General features: G+C 30.7%; 1 protein-coding gene across 1 annotated transcript in view; it reads right to left on the bottom strand.

The window, feature by feature from the left end:
* Window positions 1-25011, bottom strand: part of pip (heparan sulfate 2-O-sulfotransferase pipe) — a 64649-nt gene that overhangs the window by 18915 nt on the left and 20723 nt on the right. Inside the window, exon 3 of the mRNA XM_068762350.1 lies at window positions 11277-11416. Coding sequence (XP_068618451.1) covers window positions 11277-11416 — 140 coding nt within the window. The remainder of the gene's footprint in view (window positions 1-11276; window positions 11417-25011) is intronic.

Here is a 25011-nt window from a genome sequence, read left to right as displayed (position 1 = left end):
ATACTGATTTTAAGGTTTAGATTAAAAGTAAGTGAGAAGTAAATGATATTTAGAGAATATATAATTATATAATTCACGTCATTAGGAAATGAATATCGTTTAGGTAATTAATATTAACAAGCTTCTTTTATAGAAAACAAATCTAGCCCGTAAAATGCAAATTAAAAACCTAAAAGAATATGTTGTGGTGTAGGAAACTTGTTTTTTGTATTATTTTATTTTAACGTTTTTTTTTCTTTACCTGAATACTTAGCGTTAGTAGAAAACGATTACTTCATTTTAAAATTAGCGAGATGTTCCCCGGTGTAATTACCCGGAAGGGTTGCTCTTTCCATATAAGAGTCTTGGTATTTAGGTACGTGGATAACGACGTCCTCCATAATTCAATCTTAAGCTCTTGAAACAGAGACTGTTTTAGATCACAGAAAGAAAGAACTCTCAGCTCCACGATTTTTTTTTATTTCTAATTAGTCCGACAGAATTCCTTAATTGGATACGACAACTAGACAAGATAGTTTTTCTCGTTAAAGTATCTTTATCGAACATATCACAAGAATGTTATAAAGTATCTTTAACCTTAAAATTTTTTTAATATTGATTTCCTTATATTTCTTTTAAATTACCAAAGTACATGAGTATCTGGAATTTTTTGGTAATATTACTCTAGTCAAGTTCTTATTTTACTGAGTAAATAGGAGTCCTACGTAATGTTAATTTTGAATGAAATATTAATAATATGAAGTAATATTTTATGAACACTAATACTAAAATTATTAGCGCCTTCAAAGGGTCATTTATAAATATTAGATTCCTAGTTAAAGTATTTTATCAAAAATGTTCAGGGTAAAGTACTTCGGACACTTTAGCGTCCGAAAATAGATCTTAAACTCTATTCTAAGACAGAATACTGAAATGACTACCTTTATTTAACAATGTTAGTGTGGCAAAGCGTTTTCGTAATACTGGCTTTAAAATAAAATCAAGGGCTTTAGACGAGAAGCGTCCAGTATGATGAATTTGTCATTGAGAGAAATAAATGTAATCTGGTGGGTTCTGACTACAAAAAAGTATACATAATCTAACAGCTTTTGTTGTTTTTAAAAATAATTGCAGGGAGCTCAAAAGCTATCTGTCGAGTAAGACGTATCAATTTAATCTCTGTCCATTAAACTTCTATAATGATTTATGTTAATTCACTTAACTTCGAAGGGAATTAAGATATATATAATATATTTCTTGACAGCGCCTTATCAAACATTTAAGTACCAATATCAACACTTTTTCCTCACGGTTATAAAATACAATACATTTAAAGTTTTACAGCTTCCTTTTAACAAAGATAAGTGTCAATTAACACACTCATTCCGATTAACGACAAGCAATTTACAATCTGATGTTTTTGTTTACACAACAATAATTATTGTTAAAAGTTTCTTAAAATTATCTATAATGTAAACAATGCTGTTTGAAAAAATTATAACAATGAAGAGGAACGATTTTTATTTATTAATTTTTCGATATTGAAATTAAAAGTTCGACAGACGTGTTGTTAAGATCGTCGGAAGACATTGGATGCAAGCCGCTTCCTTCTATTTTTAATCTACAGGGGACACATCTATATTCAGCAGTTGATAAAAAATATTGATTATAATGAAAAATTTAGGGTAATAAAAACTTCATGAAGAATAATTACATTAAAATTTTATTCCTTGTAGTCATTTTTAAAACTATCGTGTCATAGATTTAATGAGAATTTCACAGGCCATAGCATTCCGTCATTACTACTCGCAAACAGTGGAAGCTTCCTGGATAAATCAGCATAATTTATGATTTATTATACCAAAAAACATGTTACGCAGCTAACTCCATGTGGTGGACAGTCGGTGAAAATGTACGTGGTGTATAACGGCTCGTCCTTTTTTAGATAAATACAAGAACACGCCAAACTTTATTTTAAGGTAAAATAGAAATCAGTTAAAGATTACGAAGAATCGTATAGTAAACAGATACAATCAACATCAGAGCAAGAGAACGCACCTGCATCGTGCGTATTACAGGTAAACGCATATTTAGTACGTTATATTACTAAGTAATGAAAGTAGTGCATTTTCTAGTTTTAATTCTAGCAAATACAGGATAGTTGTCAACTTTAGCCAGAGGTCGCGGAGGTATATGCTACCGAAACACCTGTGCCGCGCCTTAGATATGAGCACGGCGAGACGGGGCGACTATCGGTCCCTCTGGCGGGCATTAACTCGCCGCGTTTTCCTGAGGCGCGGTACAGCGGTATCGGCTAAAGCTGCTATCACTGTGCTTATTATTAATAATTACAGGAGAATAATAATAGGTAAAGGTTATATAGTATTAACGATTAGGCTGTATTACTCACCATTAAGCACGTAATATTACTATAAAAATATACAGAATTCCTTAGAAAAATTTATAACAAAGGTAAAAATTGAAAATATCCGTTCTAAAAAAAACTTAGAAACTGTAATCGCTTGGCGGCTTTAAAACGGTTAACATGTTCCTAGAATATAAATGTATCCCAAACGACGCGTAAACGATCTCATAGCGAGAAATTTCACGGGAGTGCTCCATGGTAATGACATTGAGAGGCGTGACTGACTTCGTGTTCCAATACCGTACAGCGACCAGGCGTAATAGTCATTGGGAAATACTAGAGAAGCTTTTTCCTTCAATTTCAAAGTATGCTATTATGCTGCGTCTATATTACAAATATATACGAAATCAATGAATATAAAATGTATTATTAAAAATTCGTAGGAACCATTTAATCAAAAAAATTCATACAATCCTATTAAATAAAGAAAGTAATAGAGATACCTATATTTGAGAAGTATCGTTAAATATATTTTTTCTAACTGTTCCTCTAAAGCTGGATTGTTTAATTAACAAATAAAAAAACTGTGAAACAAATAAATAGCAACACGTTCTTATATTAATTTGCACCATTAGATTTATTTTAATCTACTCGTATATCTATTTACTATTGCCAGAAATAAGAAAAAAAAGTTTTTCTTGCCTTCTACATTGGCAAGTATATTATTACAAATATCGGGAAACTCTTGTAATTAAAGCTCTTTAATGGACATTGTTCGTTGCAAGAACCGTAAATACCGCGATTCCATATTGAGTAAAATTTACATAGCCGCTATAGAAATGGTTCTAATGCAAGGAACAGTCACGACACGCCTTCCGGGACTCGGCTGCAGGCGTCCTGCGCGCCCGGCGTCGGTCAGCGACCGACCTTTTAATGCCCTATTGGAGTGAAATGCTTGGAATATAGGGAAGACAGATACACTTAATGACTTCCTTAATCATCTCGTCAATGTATTATTTGACATGAAAACTATCGTCCAAGATGGATTGCCATATAATTTTATAAAATTTGCCTTATGTGACAATATGATTGTTGTACTTGTCGATGCTTCTAATCGGTTTGTACAACAAACTAATTGTCACATAACTAACTTAACGAGTTTGGTTGTTAAGACATCTATATAATTAGATCATCGCATTTAACGGACCTGTGGTTAATTTACAGAGAATACTTTAATTTAATTTTTTACAAAAATACAATTATTATTAAGTTAAGCAAAATATTAAATAACATATTTTAACACATATAGCATAATAATATGATAAATGTATTTTTGTAAAACAAATAAGATTAAAATAGTCTGTATAGCTTTACTATATACGCCTCAAATAATTCAGAAATTTTTAATACATTAACATATTTTTATTTTACATCGTTTTATAACACACACGTGATCCGTTGTACAATAAGAACAGTATAACAGTTGTAACAATTTACAATCGCACAACTTTCTCTATTTAAAAAACAAATGACTAAAAGAATTTGCCCTCGCTTATGGAATAGCGAAGCTAGAATAATATCAACACTATTTTGATATGCATTTTACCATATTGCCGATAGGAATAGTGATATTTACGAGCACTTTTAATGGCGTTTATTTTTTCTAAATGTATTAACATATAAGAACTTTACTTTCGTTACCGTGATATTTTAAGAAAAAAAGTAAATGATTTCTAAAAAGAGTTTAACAAATCTTTCTCTGAAAGCATCTCCAAAGTCTCCGAACCCGAATGTCCGACCCTCGATTTCAGCATAACATTTATAAATGTTTTAAATGTGATACGGTTATTGCATTTACTGTTCTTATTGCCAATAACATTTATCGTACATACATATTATAAACAAAAACAAAAATACAAAATTACGCATAGTGCTAACAAACTTGCCCCGAGCATTTTGAACCAGTACTTATTTATCCGCGCATTTATATTTATATGACGTTTTCTGCTGGTTTATAACTCATACACTGTTAATTACTACAGAAGATATTTACTGAAAAAAAAAAACGTTTGTATCTTAAAAATAAAAGTAACAAATTTATTTAACCTTTCGTCTGTAAGTCCCTATTCCTTTATCAGTAAATCTGAATTTGTGTGTTCATTTCTGTACTAGCATATTCATACACTAAAATGCTATTTTATGCTATAAATATTTAAGCATATGCTTTAAAGAAACCATAAGTTTTTAACAGTTTGAAAATGTCGGGTCTTAAGATTGAAAAGTTAATCTATGAAAATAAAACTTTCAATTCTTATGCATTCAACTAAAAGTAAAAAAAAATCAAACTCAATTCTCATAAGGAAATGATTTAACCTGACAAATAACTATGTTATGAAATAAAATAAAATGAGAGTACTTGGTTTCAAGTCATATTTTATGTTTTGTGGTGCACATAGCAACCACGTAACGGAAATCCATAGCAGGCACGTACGCTCAGTACCGCCAGACCGACAAATTAAATGTAGAGCATCTATTGTCTGTGAACGTCTTTTCTATACTACCAATGTTAAATTCTTCCTTTTGCCGACCACAAAAAGCGATGAAGCTCCGATATTGTACAAGTTTAAAACGCCGTTTGCCAGATTCTATCACGCTTTTTGTTCCATTTAGATCTGGCGATATGTTTATATAAAGCGCATGTTTAATGTAGTAATATCCATTACTAACACAACTTGAGCATTATAATTTGTCTATTACATTGATAAATAACAATGATAAGGATTTCTCGACAGCAATTCTTATCATTGTTATTTATACAAAATATATAACTATTACTTTGAAATAACGGAATGAGAGACACGGAATATAATTAGTTACACATATACCTTGCATAAATAAACTTTATAAGGTTTATAGATAAAATAAATTTAGCGGTTAGCAGTTTGATATAAAAGCAAATTGAAAACTCCCTAATGTAGGCCATCTCTGTCACGTTTTTGATCTACTAACTTCTACAGAATCGTGAATATCTTATCACTGTCCAATTCGATTGAGTATTTACTCATTACTCTTACAAATAAGAATTTGTTAGAACACGCTATTCATATTATTTATAAATGCATTAAAAATAAACATTTTAATTTTCTACTGAGTAAATTCGAGCCTCATTGTCAAGCTTACAGTCACTTAACAAACCACGGAGAAGACTGCTCGAGATTCCTCTACGAGATCGAATCAAGAATTAAAAGAAGATCCAGAGACAAACGAAAATATCCAATATATATACGTATATTGGCGAATTGAAATGGCAACCAACAGGTTACATATAGCGCAGAAAATATGACCGCTGAAGCCTTAAGGTTCTGGAGTGGAGGGCATTAGTTCTCAAGCGCAGCAAAGGACGTCCACTTACAAGATGCACAGACGACCTTGTTTTGGACGTCGTAAGACGGATGCAGGCCACTGACAACTGGTTTTATTGGAAGTCTATGGGGGGCAATGTCGAACAGTGGCTTTCCTACGTCTGAAATGATGATAATAATGGTCAGATTAATAGTCATGTCTCCAAAAGTGCCGGTAGCAAAAAACCTCGCATCTGAATTAATGTGCATATTATGTGAACATCCGTTGTGTGAGAAATATGTTATTTAAAAAAAACAGTGTATAGGAGAAAAGCTCCTAAGGCACACTTTAATTTTATCCAGTTAGAGGCACTTGAGAGCGCTGGGAACCGTTCAAACGGAATTATCTAACCATGTTGTTATCAGATATTAACAGCTACTATGATATCAATGTGTTGTATAGAAACTGTAGTTAATTATATACGCCGTATTTACGTTAGATGTTATATCACTCGCAATATAATCCTGAACGTGTTGATACTGTTTAATTTTAGAAATATAGCTTACAACCGTTATAAATTATAACATATATGTGAAATTAGTTTTAGAAACGGTATGTAATGATAATATTAAAATGTATATAAAATTTGAACCCAGACGGTATAATTTTCTTTTTTATAGGCTCATATTTTACGCAACCTCTGTTTTATTATATATAGTAAGCAGAACATTTGTTAATATTACAATATATATTTGGTGCCCTTATCGCAAGTTTAAAAAAACTATTAAAATTTTAAAACGCGCAAATGCTACTCGTACAAATCCTGCAATTGTACCGTAATATTAAATTGCAAAAATTATAACCTAAATTATCAGAATACATAAATTTAATCCTTTCCCATCCTTAATTGTGCTAAAGATATAAAATTATCACTTATAATAACTTATTAAGCTTGAGCGCCTACTGTATTTTAATAAAATTTGATCTAGACAAACTTGATGCGGTGTCTTAAATGATGGTAAAAGGATACATGTAAGAAACCAATGATATTGAAATACATTTGTTACTCATTGTTATAAAAGAAATTTTTTTTTTATAGATATTTAATTTTTAACTCTCCTTTGTAAGGTGTTATAATTGTGAAAAAGATATATAATACGTTTTTGATTAGTATATTTATGCATTTATGTTAATATTGTCTGTAAACTAGTTGCGATAACATATATTTATATGTGTGTAATACATACTCTGTTGAATCTTTTATTTATTTTATACGCCCTAAATTTATTTTTAGCTGTTTTGTAGATCGCTTCGAACGATAGAACCGACATTTTTACCACTACTGCAGACACGCTTACTTTACTATAATATATTGCTTGGTGTTATGTGTTGTTTCATTGTTAATAGTGACCATAAATTACCGGTCACTGAAACTACTAACTTTTCTATGATTATTTAATTGTTTATTATTATTATCAAACGCCTTTAATGCATAACGCAGTTACAGCAGCAAAATGGCTAAACCATTAACTAATGATTCAGAATTCTAGGACAAGAAAATAAAAACGCACCGTTTTTCTATAATATCCAAACATTTTACGTTAGATAAGCAATCAAACTTTATTAATTATATTTAAAACGAGAAGTTTTACTTAACAATTTAATTCATATTTCAATTATTAATATATATTTAAATGTGTTTTGATAATGAACGTTGTTGTTTTATACACTTCAGAACATGCTTGAGGCTTAATAATTATCGTAATATAACCATTCATTCGAGATGAGCCAATGATTTAGTAATTCACGGAACGAAAGTCGAGATGAATATAGTCATGTGATACTAAGGAAGTTCTTTGTATTATTATAATTTAAAACTCAAGCTTTCATAATCGTCGTCTCTGTTGCATTCATTTATTGAATAATAATACTACAAAAGTGTTTATTTGGTATGTTTATGGTACATCCGCTATAAATATCTTTGGGGGAGGCCTTTGCGTTGCAGTGGGCATTTAGGGGCTTGAAACCTACGAATTTTTAAGCAAATCTTGATTTGGTGCAAATATTTAGATTTCGACTATATTTATACCAAAAATCAAAATATGCCATAAAGTTAGTAACATATAATTGTAATAGAGTGATTTACAAAGCTTTGTTAAATTTTTAAAGCCCTCTATAACAAAAGTAGCGAAAGTTTATTTTGTACATTTGTGATTCTATATCAATCGATGACACAAAATTAGTACATGCTCGTAAACAGCATGCTATCGTCCCGCCAATAAACTAATCTGGATCACACCATAAGGAAATTATCACTCTCTGTAATAAATTTCTCACACGGTGAAGTTGCGGTAAAGATATAAATAATCCAATTACACTTTCTGGCTATGTAATCAGCGTTGTACAATAATATTTAAATGATTACTACTAATTGACTTCTTCCGCTGTTAAATTTTAAAAACAATAGAATTATTAAGGAATGATTAATAATACTTCTTAACTTCGGTGTCCATTAGTACGTTTGTACACAAATATTCACCGAAGATAAATAGAACGCAGTCTAAAGAGGCATATTTTAGCGACTTTTGTAGTTAGGTGCCTTATCGATCAATTTAAAGTTAAATAATCGTCGATGAACTTTTTTATATAGGGAGACTGGAAAGCTATGTCGCTTTTTTAAGTTAAATTCACATGACTACATTTTTGACAAGTTTTATTTCTGCTCAAAAATCAATAATCAATATTCGTTATCAATAACCTTTTGCCATCTAGTATACAAGATTTCAATGCCGAAGCAATAAAAATATATCAGTATTTTGTAAAATATGTCGGCAGAAACGACATTAAACCCCTAAAGTTATTTGTTAATATAAATTAAATAATAGAACTTAACCATCAACGTCCTTTATCTTTACTAATTCTCTATCTAATTACTCGTCTATTCCCGATCAGGAAACGCTGTTAAAAACTCCATTATCGTATCTACTTTTAGAAACGCCATTAAATGCTAATGGAGATAAATAAAACTAGAAATAGGTAGGGCTAATGGCTCATGCTGATATCCCTACCAGAGCTTATAACTAGTTGAATTCCTTTAACAATCAATACGCTAAATTTATATGATAACCTTATACTCGTAGTTTTTCGAAGGTTTTTATTTAATCTTTTAAAGAATGTTGTATAGTATATAACTTGTAAGATATTATAATATAATTGATTACTGAAACTAAATTAGTTTTACTATAGAATTCGTAACTGTAAAATTTTTGTTTCATTTTTGTCTGTTCAAATTTAACCCGACGATTTTTATCGGACATTGAAAGTCAGCGCCTTATTGCCTGACCACAAAATCAAATCAATGCAAGCGCATTACTCCTATAATGTTTTAGTACAACAACGTTCTAACCAAATATAATCGATTTTTGAATAATGTTTATGTACGATATTATGATACAATTTAATACTAATCGAAGCTAAATCGAGATGATTTAAACCCCTATCCATCAAACTAAAACTTTTTTTAAAAGAATCCACGTAATGAAAAAGATTTGATCTAATCGTCTTTACTGCTAACAGTTAGACATAGGCGATAAAAAATGTTAAATTTTCGTATCGCTTTTTGCTCAGTAAGTAGAAAAAGACAGAAAAAATGCCTGATATTTTTTTCTCTTAGGCAAGGGTAAAAAAGAGTATAAAAATAAATAATAAAAGCTTTGTTATTTTACAACGTTTATTAAGAGAGCGCGGAACATGACGGAACTCGCATACCCTTTGGATTATATTGTTACAATTTTAAGGATTTTTTTTAGCCATGTGTATGTACATTCTATATATGTAAAAAGTAAACCAAAGCCAACCAGATCGGGGTTCCAGTACTTCGGTGCGCCAGTTACTTCGTAATGTTCATTTCACAATTCATGACACGAAAGATTTTATATATGTCGCGCAAATTTAATATTTAGGTCTGCAGTGGAGACCATGAGACAAGGTGGATACTCTTGTTAAGGTAGTCAAAAGACGCTGGATTCATGCCCCTTACAACCAGTGCTTTGGCAAAATCCTATAAACCATATCCAGCAGTAGACGTACTACGGCTAAAATTATGGTGATGATGAAATCGACTAAACATTTTAAATCACAAAGAGTAAAAGTATGAAGCATTAAAATTGTCAGGGGTGCTCAATGTAGGCCGCTTCCAATCGGTCTTTTTGCATCTGTAGGGAAAGCCTAAGTCCAGTTGTGATTACCAAATGACTAAAATGTTGGTGTCGATGAGAGAATATACAAATTTTTTTAATCCAGTATATACTAAAATCCTGCTAAGCGAGAAGTATTCTATTGAATTTAATACGATACGGAGTAAAAAGTAAATTACGGCGAGAGTCGGTGAACGGTATCGGAATGATTCAGTGGACAGAGACGCCATAAAGCGATTTTTTCGTGCTAGTGAAAGTTTGGACGAGTTCCCGTGGTAGTGACCGGCTTGTCAAGCAAGCGCGTGCCGTCTTACAATGGGATATAATGCGCCCAATAGCATACTAAGCACTTTTTCTATGACCATATATTTTCTAGTACAATTTCTACCACGAACGTAATTGTAAAAAACGCATTTCGTCAACAAATCTTATAATCTGTATCTGTAGTATCAGTTCATAGAAACCGCTATCAATAAATGTAAAAAAATAATTTCGTGCTGGATATGAAACTTTCTAAAAATGGAACAAAACATGTTATTAAAAGATAAACTAAAAAATTCAAACTCCATGCTTTACAGATTAATGATAATAAGATTCTTAATTTTAGACGGGTTATAAAATTAAGAATGTTATAATAATTTAGCTGGGGGACTATAAAACAAGCCATTAATTTTCATAAAATTATTTAGAAACTGGTTGCTTATTGCCGTCAGTTGACAGTTCTAGTTCACAGTATCAAATGAGAAGTTGTTTACAAATTTATTGCACGAAAAAAACTTATTAAAATTGAGACGAAATTAGAAACGTTTTACAAATTATTAAAAAATTTTTGCATAAACTTATTTTGCTATATATAGTGCCATCAATTTATTGGTTATCATTGGTATCAAAAATGTTCACGGATTCATTGTATATGTATTTGATGTCAAACTTTCAGTGAGAAACGAAAAAATAAATGGTCACAAATGATCTGTACAAATATTTGCTCAATGATGGATACAAAAATAACGGAATTCAAGGTTTAAATTTTTTATCTTTCATTACGTCTCTTGTAAAGAGTTTCATATGTTCGGATAATAAATGTCACTGATCTGACAAGAATAGCAAGAGAAACTCAGCGAGATAATTTATTTTCAAGGAACAGAAGTGACTTATTCAATTAACAGTAATTAGCTTGACCAACACATTATTCCCAATGTAATACCGTCTTTTATGAAGTCATTGACAGCGTAATAACCCTTAGCACATAGATATTCTTTAATGATTTTTTTCAAATACAGAAATAGCAGCTTACTAACCATTGCACAAAGAAAAATTTACTAACTTGCCTTAATAGCTCTAGTTATAAAGTAAAAAGTATTTTTATCCTTCATAGATATATAAATCACACTTACTGTCAGTGAGGTGATTGAAGGCTGTGACGTCATCGTTGAGCCGGCCCTGCATACGCCTAAGCTTCGTGCTTAAATCACGTGTGTGCAGGAATAGGAAGAGGGTGCAGGAGACCGCTACCAGGGCCACTAGCTCGCTGGTTCTAAAACAATAGAACAAAATATCAGCCACACGAATAGTCACCAACAATACGTCAGGAAACATATCGCACGCAGTTTTTATTTAATTTATTAGGACGCGAATTACGGATCCGCGTACCCTGTATCCGTCGAAGCTCTAAATGCCAGAAAGGCTAACAGCATCCAACACCAATCGAATAAAGTTACAGGTAATAGCTATTTTAGAACTATCAATACTATAAATTATAACATAACTGTTGTCCAAATCATAAGTAAATAAGTAAAAAATAATGTACAATAATATAGTAGGTCATAAAACTAATTTTAAAATTGCATTAATGATTTCTTTAATATATTCATTTTGTGATATACTTTTACGATTTTTATGCAACTACAGAATATATCTTTTTTATGATAATTTTAAGATTTAAAAGATACAGCAAACAAATTTGAATTTGCCAGTCCCGTATTTTATTTTAATCGCAACAGATTAAAAATTTTTTTTTTAGTAGAATATGATAAACCAGAAACCTCTGGCAGTATAAAGTCTGCAGGCTCAGATAGTTAAAAATTTTAATACGTAGCAATTCGAATTTCGAAGACGCTTTTTTATTAATTTCAGGGCGTGTGCTAAACAATAATTGACAAAACTGAGCTATATATTCACTCCTCTATAGATTTTACACCTATATAACACATAGATTTGGTCAATTGGTATATAAATAACATAATCGTAATTAATTAAGGTTTTCCCAAAAGATTATTGAAGATAATGTATTTTGTAGGTAAAAGTCATAAGATTGAAATTGATCCTATAGACAACCAGTCGGAAACTCTATCATCATCTCATAAAAGCAATTTATATTTATGAATGAATTTTATTTAATAATAAATGCTTTAACCTATATTCTTGTGCTACATTTTAACAAAACAACGTTTATTTTTAATAATCACTGTTATTCCAAAGCCTACATTAAGTGTACGCTGTAAGCTCGAAATGTAACATGCTACCTAAAACTTTCACGTATGTTTTATAACTACCGTGAAACCGTTAAACGTGCAAAGTTGCAATGAGCGTGTAATTAAACATTTCAACAAGCACTGTAAAAAAACATTACTGTCCAAAACATAAGCAAGAGAGGAAACTTTGTATAAGTAATTTCAAAAATCACTGTTCAATATTTGAAACGTATACAAACGTCATAACGGATATTTTCTATAACACTTGAGATGAAACTTTAAAAGTAATAAGAACCGGAAAGGAAAACATTACGCAAGATCTGTATATACTAGAATGTTCAGCTCTGTATCGTCCAGACGAACGTCTTCGATGTATCTTCCGGGTGTTCAACTTTCAAATGATTAACATCACTGACATAATCAAGTACGCTGATGCTTGACAATAATTTAGAATTATGAAAATTAATTATTAGAAATTTTGCAATTACGTATTAGAAACACGAAGACAGCGTGATAGTTTTACAACAGCATTCGTTCAGTTCTTGTTATAACTTGATTATGAACGAATTATCACGATTAAAATAAATGAACGTTGTTTTAACGTTGATATGGTATACACGAATGACAGTATAAGTAGAAAGTTCACCTGATGGTAAACCTGCCCTTAACAGTGTCGTACTATTAAAGGAATATTATATACAAAATCATTCCTAAAAATATATCTGTATTAATCACATTACAGTTCATCTCGAAATGGCACGTTTCAATTGGCTAATAGAATTTGTTATAAAACTGAAATCAGATCTTCCACTAACAAAATGTATCACTGGCACTTAATGATTTTGTTATTTATACTGTCTGCTCTACCGGCTATTTCGAATTTCACATTTCAAAAATTAGTCTTGATATTGAGCTTCGATATTAACTTCTGCGACATATTTATTATTATATGACAGATAATATTGTTATTTCAATGGACGTTACTCCAAAAATGTAATTGATGCTTATAATGAGCAATCTCAACGAAATAATTAAGGAGTATATGTTCCTTTCGCTTTAAGGCTCATTGTTAAGTTGGCAGTCGCTCAACGAGTTACGGAAAAGGCAATGCTAGAGATTTCTCTACGAGATCGGAAAGTATGAGGATATCTATAAGCGAACGAAAGTAACCGGCTTAGCCCAACTGATTAGCAATTTCTAGTGGCAGGAGGCATGCAACATAGGGCGCAGATTACATGGCCGCTGTCGTGAAGCCTAATGTATGTACGTGTATGTATAGAGCTCACAAATCGGCAAGCATTACATCGGGCGTACATCCACAAGGTGGACAGGCGACCTTCTTAAAATGATCTGAGACAGACGCTGTATGCAGGCCACTTCCCACCGATGTAAATCTATCGGGGAAACTTATGACCTACAGCAGACATCCTACGGCTGATGTAATTATGATGATGACTTGTTCTTAGGTGGACTTAAACTACTTACATTTGAACTAGTTACTCAAAAAGGATCTACAAAATATATAAGATTGCCGATTGATATGCGTAAAATATTATTTAAAAATTAAAGAAATAAATGTAGAGTTTTAATTTGTTACATGATTCACGGTGGAATTTTATTTAAAAAATAAATAAAATTTGTCATTAATACAACGTAACGCTATAGATAATATTGTGTATGTAAGAGAATTCTATCAATGTACTGACTCATCACGAAATCTCTTATTTAGGAGCTTAAAATTTTTGTTGGAATTTTCACTAAAAAGAGGTCAGTCAGCCCGGATTTTACGAATTTTTTTATAAGGTGGGGCAGCTGGTATATATTTATTGATAATTATTATTACACGTCCAAAATTTTGCAGATACAAATTTAAAAAATATAATAATTAAAGATATAACTACGTATACACATTATTTATCCGTTAAGTCGTTATCGTTAAGGAGTCGAATTCTTCGGTAATTTATAGTTTAAAGTAACATAATCCGCTTGTATTAAATTCCGCCAGCATCATATCAAATTTATGTTACGTGTCATCCTTACTTATATTACTTTACTATTACGAATATTACATAAATGTATGTTTTCTGTATTGGTTGCATGTAAGCGTTTAAATAAATGAGTGAAAGAAAACGATAAATATTGCAGCTGCGTTCTATTGAGCTATTCAAATATTTTAAAGAATAAATAATTCATGCTAATTTATAAGAAAATTAAACGAGCTTGTTTTTATTTAAAAAATGCACAAAGGTACATAGCCCGTACTTAAATTTTCATTACCACTGGTACAAAATAAGTAATTAAAAATTTAATTGAGATTTCTTTTTATGTATTCGATTTATAAATGTTTTTTTTATAAATAAGCGCTAAAAGTAGATTTCTTTTATTTATTTTCTACAATGGAGTCGGGTCAAAATATAGACAGATAAAAAGATTGTCCTGTTCTACAATCCAAACTTAATTTATTTAGATTACAAAATATGGTTAGGATGCTAAAGTGTATACCTCAATAAAATTTGGAGAACCTGAGCTCATCTTTGAGAATGGCAGTGACCGAAATAGATATGAATATTGGTATGGTCAATAAGTGACCGCACAGACAAAATATATGTGTCAAAAATAAAGGCAGACATTTTGAATATATTTTGACTCAAATTAATTTCTGATAAAAATGAAATAAAACATTTATTTATTTTAAATTAAGAGTTTCATTTAAAATTCTCTTTAATATTCTATTATTAAAAGAAAGCCTCGCTGGGAAAGAATCTACAGTGAAATAGTACACCATTAACGCTAGACCATTAGCACTGGCTGCTATCTACTTCACAGGATATGAATGCTATCAAGATCTCAATGGTCAGTCAATTCTAACATTTGAATGGGATACAGTTATTGCCCAGGAAAGCGGTTGAAACAAAACATGACTGTACTTAATCCTTCGAGAGGTGGATTATTAGGTGCCTCTGTGTTTGCGTGAGTTAAACTATTAATGAAAAATAGTTAACAATAGAAAGCGTAAGCTATCTAGTTTATATAGATAAGTATACCAATAATAAATAATGATCGACATATTAAGTTATAAATAAAGAAAAGCTTGTACTTTTCTCTAGACTTCTAGACTTTATAAAATTAGTAACTCTTTTGTGGACAACTGTTGTGTATGGTGTTATAAAACGAAGTGTATTGTACATGTATTTTTAAAAATTATCTTGTATTAAGTTTGAGTTTATGTAATAAAAACTAGTAAAAAAAACCTATCATAGCGTGAATTTTTTTTAAATGATAATACACCTAAAAAGGACTTGAAAAAAAAACTTTTGTGTGTTAGCTTTGAATTGAAGGATGCCTTTGAGAAGAATTAAATCTGATTAAAGTGTCTACCAAATAGTGAACTTCGGGCATTATTGTCTTGTCGTTCACAAGTTGACTTTATGCGAACCAATGTGGATAATACTTGTCGCTGTTTCAAGACATAGGTCTCACTCAAAGATATCTAAAATATAAACCATCCTCTGGCAGCTTGCTTGTGGGTAATGGTAATTCTATATAATTAATGCATAAAGTGTGAATAATTTTGTATCCTGAGAATCGAACCAGCGACCTACGATCACAAGTCTCAGTCCACTACCGCTGAGGTACCATTGCTCATGTGGAATATAATATGAATAAATAAATAAGTCACGTACCTAGAAAAACGGTTAAGAGAATTTTTTTAGTTTTATAAGTATGAACCGTGAGATCATTAGTAAAGTAAGATCCATAATATTTTCTTTTGTCTACTATAAAATACTTATTATATTGAATTCTATATTAGAAACTATGTCAAAAACTGGTCAAAATTAATAAGCAAATTCTATAACAGCAGTCTAGAAGTGAACTTTATAAACTCATGGCGTAAACTAATTTAATAATTCAATATAACTCTTAAATACAGGTTCTGCGATGAAACTCTGTAATTATGGTTTTGCTACTCCGTCTCCAGTAGTGCCTTTACCGTACAATTAAATATATTTTCTTCAAAGCCTTCGACGTATAATGATATCAAAGGAAAGACAGTAGCATTACGTACGTACATAATGATATAATTTCAAAGGAACCTTGAATTATACTTAAATAGTAATATAATTTATAATGTGTGCCTTAGTTCAGTCATATTTAACTTAAACGTATATAAAATGTAGAAAACAATTATAACTTTTTTATTTCTAGTTAATTTAATTAATTAATGCTCATGTTTGCAGTAAATTTAGGTCAGTAATTACAGTGGGAACTTTTTTTAACTTTCTCAAAAAAAATTACTTTCAATATATTCTGATATCGAGGAAAAATAATAAAATTTTATATTTGAAAATAACTCGGAAACAACAACAACTCAATAAATTCTTTATTAGACGTCAAAATGTGTATTATTTATTTATATATGAGTCTTTACTTTAATTGCAAGAATTGAATAGCGAGTTCTCTTTACGAGGTATGCGTATAAATTCAAACATCCTTGCATTGAGTCGCAGCTGCTCTCGACGGCTCCTTTTCTCACGGTGCCCGCTCACATATCAACGCTAATTTGTACCTTTCCCTTTTACTGACCGTTTTAAATGTAAAAGTCAAGTAGTAATCCTTTCACCGAAGCTTAGACGTATCGACGTTTATGTAACATACGTAAGTACAACATTATATTTTAAAAAGTACACACAATATAACATGGTGTAACATGCAGCATTTTAAAAGAGCTCGAGGAAATATTAAATGATGTTACTTATCCCTATTACACAATCAGATAGTAAATTGCCCAAATAGCTGTCACTTAACATAGCGTCTCTAAAAGTGAACGTATTAACGTGTTTTAATTGTAAGTTTACCATACCACTAAGAAGATTATCACGACGATTATTAAAATTGAGATAGAGAGTATAACATTCTTTACAAAACTGACTCATTTTACAAAGATTAAACTGGGCAGTTATTATGTTAATTTCATTATAAATTCGAAAGGTATTCTTGATCCTGGGAATTAACAAGAACAATAAAGTAACCGAAAACAATGCAGGTTTTACCTTGATTAAATAAACAATGACAAAGACGGTAACAATTATGTACGGCAATTTTTCATACAATTACAGGCATAATAATTTTAAGCTTTTTAATTGTAGAAATAAAATTGGAAAACAAAAACCTTCACGCACATGTGTAACCTTTATACTTTGACAACATTATAAATTTTACTATAAATCATCAGCGTTAAATACCGGAATATCTATATATAGTTATTGAAAATACGAAAGCCAAAATCTATCCAATATTAGTTTCAACACTAATAATTATTTTTCTGGATATACTCAATAAAGACGCAGAAAAATTAGGAGATGTGTAATATTAACTGTCTTATGTAGAATAACATTTCTATTACACGAGCATTGATAGCCCAGCGAAAGAGGAGATAATTGTATATCACGGGTTCGATTCCCGAGATACAATCTTATATAATTCACACTTTGGGCATTAATTGTGTAGGATTGGATTGCTCACAAACAAGTTTCTAGAGGATGTGCAGAAGCGACACCTGCGTACTAAAATACAACACTGCGAAAGCAAACCCGCCTAAAAAATGTGGCAATTATGGTATATTACCCCTTAGATACCTTTAGGTGGGACCTTTGCGTTGCAGTGGGTGTCTGTGGGCTGAAACGACGACGATTATTATCCATATATGATCATGTAAAGTGACAACTTGTGGAAGACAAAGGAAAAATGCCAGAAGACCCGAATTTGACAGTGATTATATATGCACTCTCCTATAAGATGTTTTTCAACTTAAAACCAACACTAAAACGTTTTATTCGTTTTTACTTAAAATCAGAGTATTGTTTAAGTCATAAAAGGAAAATAATACTAATATTTGACATATGCAACTAACGTTATCATAGATCATAACATTACCTTTCTCCGCTTGTACGTAGTATCCGTGAAACATAATATGATTGTTAATATTCAGGTTTTGTAACAAATAACTTATTTCGTGTGTATAACAAGAAAAAACAAAATTGTTTTTGTCTTAATTAATTCCGGATGTCTATAGACTGTAAATCAAGGCTTAACCTAAAAATAAGCTAAGCTCTTTGTGTGCAAGTTGATAATTAAGGTTATCATTAAAGGGGTTCCGTAATTACACGCAACGGTACTCTAATGGAAATGTAATGGATTATTTATACACTTTTATCGCGTTCATACATACGAACATAGGATTATTGTTTATTTGAATTTTAATTTTTTATTTAATATTTAACTGGTACCTTAGAATGTGCAAACCATTTATGCACTATAGCTACTCGGGCTTTCTTTTCAAAACAATTATATTTTTAGCTATAAATATATTCTAAAATGCGATTTCTGATGAAATGATACAAAAAATGAATATCCATTTTATCAACTTCTATATTGACAAAGTATGTAGATAACGGCGACCGTAACATTGCTTACATATAAGGGGAATCAGAAAGTTATGTCGTTACTGTCGACATATTTTACAGAAAAAAACCGATTGATTTTACGGCTCTGGCATTGAAAATTTGTATACTAGATGGCAAAATGTTGTTGATAATAAAGGTGAATATATTTTTGATTAGAAATAAAAACATTAAAAAAGTAGTCGAGTGAATTTAACTTAAAAAAGCGACATTATTTTTCGGTCCCCCTAATAACATAAAATCCATTTATACACTCGTTTATACTCTACTACTACTATTTAAAAATATTTATAATGTGTTTTTAACGCAACGAAAAGATGTTCCATTTTAATTTTTAAAAAGTTCTCGATTTTTATAATTGTTGTCGTAAACTTTATTACTCTTAGTGCCTAACTTATCGCTTATTTCGAACTATGACAAGGTTTCTCTTATTCCTCATCGCACAATGATAATACGAGATGAATAAATAATGTATCCGACAAAGCAGCTTGTGCTTTGAGCTTAGTAACTGTAAATAGAAGTTACTAGTACTACTACTAGTTAGTCAGGCTACATCTTAAATCCAATACAGCCGTAAATTGAAACTTGCAAATATAAACTGCATTTCACAATTCCAAATGGCATTAATATTATCTCTTTATTGCAAAATATGACAATTTTCATTTTTAATAATTATTGGTAAAACTTGTAACAATTTACTTAATATTTTTTAAGTACATAACCATGAAATTAGATAAATTTGTTAAATATTTAATTAAATAGTACCATGAGTACTATAAACATATGTCGAACTCGGGATGAAAAAACCGTTTCTAACTACGCAGTTAACACTATCCTCATCATTTTAGCAAAAGAAGGTCCATTGCTTTATATAATGTGGTGGAGTCCAAATAGATTTCCGGTATTATCACCGATTAGAAATCGCCTGCATCCAGCGTATTCTGACAACCTTAAAAAGTCGTCTGTCCACATCGTGGGTGGACGACATATGTTGCGCGATCCGTGGTCTCCGCTCCAGAACCTGGAGGCCCTAGCGGCCATCTGCTTTGCGGGCTATGTGACTACTACCCCTTATCAATCTGCTGAGCTACGAGCCTATTTTCGTTTGTTTACGGATCTCCCATTCTTGACTCGATCTCGTCGAGAAATCCCAAGCACTACGCCTTTCCATAGATCAATAACATTCGAAAGCAAACTCAAACTTTCTAAAAAGCAAAGCCTATGTATTTTTAATAAAATAGTTTCTTTTATATTCGTCTAATTTACACAATTAAAATAAATTTTCCCTTTTCGGTGTTTTAACATTTAGATACTTAACTTTTCGAAAACTCGGTGTGTTTTATAATATCCCAAGTAGGTTATTAGTTGAAGTAGTCATGACATCAAAGAATGTTTTAGGTTTCACAGATAATAACGCAAGGTAAATCCGAACCCGCAAATTTATTAATCAATGAATTTATAAAGTTGTGACAATGTAAATGTTAATTAAGATCCCATTACTATGTAAAGTTCTTATAGTTTAAATAAAATCATTCCTTCGAAGCAAGGAACGAGATATTTATTTTGTCGCAAACAAATCGAACAAGCGGTTTACTATCGATTTATTGTTAGTCGATAGATTGTTTTTAATTATTTTCATAAATGTTGATCTTTTTAGCGATATAAAAAAATAAGATTAGAGAAGCAATGCGTTATGACAATTACACCATAAAAAACTATATTTTGAAAAAAAAATTGTAAAACAGTACTAATTGTAATCGGCATTTGCAAATATGTAAATTCACGCCCATAACACTATGTGAAAGCTTTTTATTCAATAACATTTATCTGAACCACCGCTTATTAAAATTATTATGAAGACAAATCGCTCTTTAACTGTTTCCTCCCGAGCCATGCTGCCATGCTTCATATTAATCACTCAGCAAGAACGCTAGACGCGAGATAAAACGGATACATCATTCATATATTCGTTCAGAAGTTAATAGTTTCACCAATTTAAAGTTAAGGACTCTTAAACAAGACTAATACTTTAAAATATAAATATATAATATATATTAATTAACCTTATTAACTTTATTGGTATATATATAGATATATATATATATTATAATATATACCAATAAAGTTAATATATATATATATATATATTTTAACTAAAAATGACTTAGAAATATATACACACATAAAGAAATAAACAACAAAACTATTTTTAATAACATACTAGCTTCATTATTACTGATTGCAATTATAAAATTAAGTTGCCTGTGACGATATATTAAATTGCACGCAAATCAATTAACAAACAGTTAATCCGTGACAACATAATCTTCAAATAAAAAACTAAGTGTAAAATTGCTACCACTGGTTTTGCTTTCGTACTTGTGAAAGTAGGAATGACCCAAAAAAATTCCAAATCAATTTTATTTCTGTATACTTTTCGTTTTCACTTCAAATTCCGTTAAATCGTAACTTTACAACTTTTTATTTATAGCAATTAACCTGACCTACATGTCAACATGGCCCAACGGATTGGCAAGTTGAAGAGGTAGTAAACAGACTACATAATAGCGCACAGAACAGATAGCCGCTTGTGTCTTAAGGTTCTGGAATTAAAGGACGGGTAATGGCAATGTAAGACAGAGTAGGTAGTCCAAAAACATTGCAGACAGGCTAACCAATTTCCTTGATGATCTGTAGGGATAGCGTATGCCCTGCTCTGGAGGTCCTACTGCTGAAATGATGAAGAAGACAATGATGATGATGAATAATACCGAAAGCCAATTTAATATACTAAGGATAGTACCGTTGATATGAATGGGTACTTCTCAATATTGTATTTATAAGAAGTAAGTTCATAATTAAAAAGCTTGAACCATTTATTCCAATATAACGCTTGTACCATTTGTTACAAATAGCAATAGAAAGCTTTGATGAATGTAAGACAGACAGACCTAAAGTTAAGCCAGATACGGCTTGAGACGTGATTGGAAAGTTGGGTGCAGCCCATCTACACTAACGGGTTGCAAAGTGCACTTTCCATGCAAGATGCGCTTTCTGATATCAAATGGCCGTATGCAATATTGACCTTAATATTTGTGCCACATCTGTATCTTAATTCTTTGCAATGATTTTGATAAATATTTTTGCAGATTTTAATACACTAATAAAAGCTCAACGATGTGTGCACGCAGTCTTTATGTAAATTTATTCTTTCGGTATTTTTAAGCAAGAAGCAATTAATATGAAAATATAGTGTTAGCATTTAGGTCACTGCTCTTAAATGCTTCTAATCTAATCACTTTTTATTTTTTATAAAATCATGAACATTTACATACAGATATGCTTTTAGCGTCATATCTTAGAAATAAAGGTTAAATGACGGTGATAATTAAAATAAAAAGTAACCTTAAATGAGGTTTGTCCGTATATATAATACATAGATTTCGAGTATACTTCCAATCAGCAATTGGCAATATTTTTCTTATTAACAACTTTCGAACCGGCAAGTGCAGCGTAGGACGTCAACACACAAGGTGAACAAACAACCTTGTTAAGGTCGTCGGTAGGCGCTGTATACAGGCCGCTTCCTGCCAGTCCTATTGAAAATCTATGTTGGGAGCCCATGTCTCGCAGTGAAGTTTTACGTTTGATATGATGAAGAATAGATCATTATCTACGTTTACCTTTAAATTTCATTTAATAACTATAAATTTAATTATCGCTTAATTTTCATTTCGACGAACGTTTGCAATTATGCTAATGTTATACATAAATAATAAAACGATATAATATTCAGTACAAATGTATCAGACAGTAACGATAACTTCGATTGAATATAGAAAATCTGGATTTCCTTATTACTGTTTCTGTAGTAGTTTTATTTACAATACGTATCTGTAGAGTAACGTGAAAAGCATTCTGTAATATTTATTCAACGGAAGTACTATCCACAAGAACGTTACGCTCGCCACACACTTGAGTGAATGAAGAAGTGGCCGCTATAGCAATATCTCCGCGCCGTCTAAGCTTCGTTGTGGTACATAGACTCGGTTATACAACTCGGTGACAAGTACGACAAATGCTCTTGAGATACTCAAGGCTTCAGATAAACAGAATGACTAAAAGCTTTCATATTTTCATAAAATTAATTATAGCTTAAATTTGTTTAAAAATAATCGTTATTTATACACTTAGAATAGGCAATAGACCAGTTATCCACTCGAGCAACTATGTTTTTCTACATACGTATTCATCACTGTGTAATAACGATTAATTTTTATAATTGTACATAAGCGCAATATAACTATAAATAAATTGCTGCTCAAGTAAGACCAATAAAGAAGAAAATACTAAATGTAATCTAACACATTGATTGTCCGGATATAATAAAGAAATAAAAAACAATATGTATGTTTTAAAAACATTATAATATATATTTATTTAAATAAATTTTAGGTCTTATTTTGTGATTGTCAGAATAATGTTTAGTTACGGCTAAATTAATATGTATATATTCAGTGTTCGATATTTAAGTATTTCTCTATATAAGAGTTTTTACAGAAACCTTTTATACGTCGAATATAATTTTATTGTCTTTAATTAAAGTGAATATTCAATAAACACAAACATTTGTAATAACCTCATAAAAATATTTAAACATTTATTGCGCTTTTATGGAAATAAAATACCCTGTCGAGACACTAACGAACCCTATCTACATGTCCAACAGCAAGCAGTATTTCATAGAAAACTATTAAGTTGAAGATTTATAAGGGAGTTAGATTGACGATGAAGCGATATTTAAAAATAATGTTCTTTTTATCAGATGATAATATTTGTTTTCTATCGTAAAAAATTTTAATATAAATTGGGTACACAGCTGACGGGTATGGCGGTTATAAGATTATAAATCTGTTGATATACTTTCGCAAGAAATACGTCTTATTCTCAACGGCAAAGAAGGTTTTATATTAATGTTTACTTTAGTTTTTCGAACTTATCGACTTTTATAGCTTCATCGTATTCGCACATCTAAAATGTGCATTCAGTTCATTTAATATGTCGATGTTTATAGTTAACTTTGATAGTAACAATTTTAACTAGTCTTAAAAATAGTTATGTACAAATATTATGGTAATATTATATAACGTTAATAAAAAGATCGACTCATCTAAAAAAACTAGAGATTACAAAACGATACTATACTTTCTAAGCTCGATTGGGCTTTAACTCGCTTAGTAAAAATGCAGACTGTCATGTAATCTTCATCTGGGTCCTCTCACTTTCCGGTATGTTAAGCGTGGATACGGCGGTCACAAGACTTGTAATTTATTCCGTTGTAAAGTAACAACGCCCAATCTGACCACTTTTACTTTCCGTAGATGCATTATAGATAAAAATCTCCAAATATGTTATACACAGACGAATGATATCATACTTTCCGATATAAATAAATGTACATACCTACATACATTCTTTACCGGCCGACTTATATCTGATTTCATTGAATTTAAATCGCAGTTGAAGTGACTACAAGCTTTTAAGCTAAATTTAGGATAATTTATTTATCGCTCCTGTTACAAAATTAATTATTTTATGGAGTAATGCAATTAAATCTATATATTTACTTACGATACATATCATATGAAAATAATGAGTTCTTTCTCCACATTAAATAATAAAAGTATTATATTTTATTTAATATAAAATTAAATCAGTTTTCTAAATGTTTGTGACAAATGCTAAATTGCAAAATTAAGCTGAGGACCTATTTATTGGGTATATTATAAACAACACATAAATGTCTATAAATTTTAATTCGAATTGAAAATGATTTGGATACATAAATTTAAAGGTTAATGTTCCAGAGAGTTTGAGTTAGTTTTAAAACGTTATCTTTATAATAAGCAATTACTATTTTGACGAACTTAAAATCGAACACCGATGTTACCTTATCTCTTGACCGTTTCCGTCTAAGTTATGTCAAAATATTATCCAATTAATGTGTATACTAGATATTAAAATTAGATAAGAACAGGAATTTTTAAGTTAATGTTCGGAAAAAATTAACCTACATAATTAGCTTACTTTCGGATGTGACTACTTTAATTTACAGTTTTTAAAATGCAAATAAAACCGCTAACTATTTTATGTGATATCTGTGTCAGTTTAGTAATGTATAAAACATAGAGATTTTT

The sequence above is a fragment of the Battus philenor genome, unplaced genomic scaffold (genome assembly GCF_028537555.1).
Source record: "Battus philenor isolate CCGP_79_NKW_IND1 unplaced genomic scaffold, ilBatPhil1.0.hap1 SCAF_16, whole genome shotgun sequence".
NCBI classification, from domain to species: domain Eukaryota; kingdom Metazoa; phylum Arthropoda; class Insecta; order Lepidoptera; family Papilionidae; genus Battus; species Battus philenor.
Note: the sequence above shows the minus strand (reverse complement) of the source record. Positions and strands in the feature narration are given on the sequence as shown.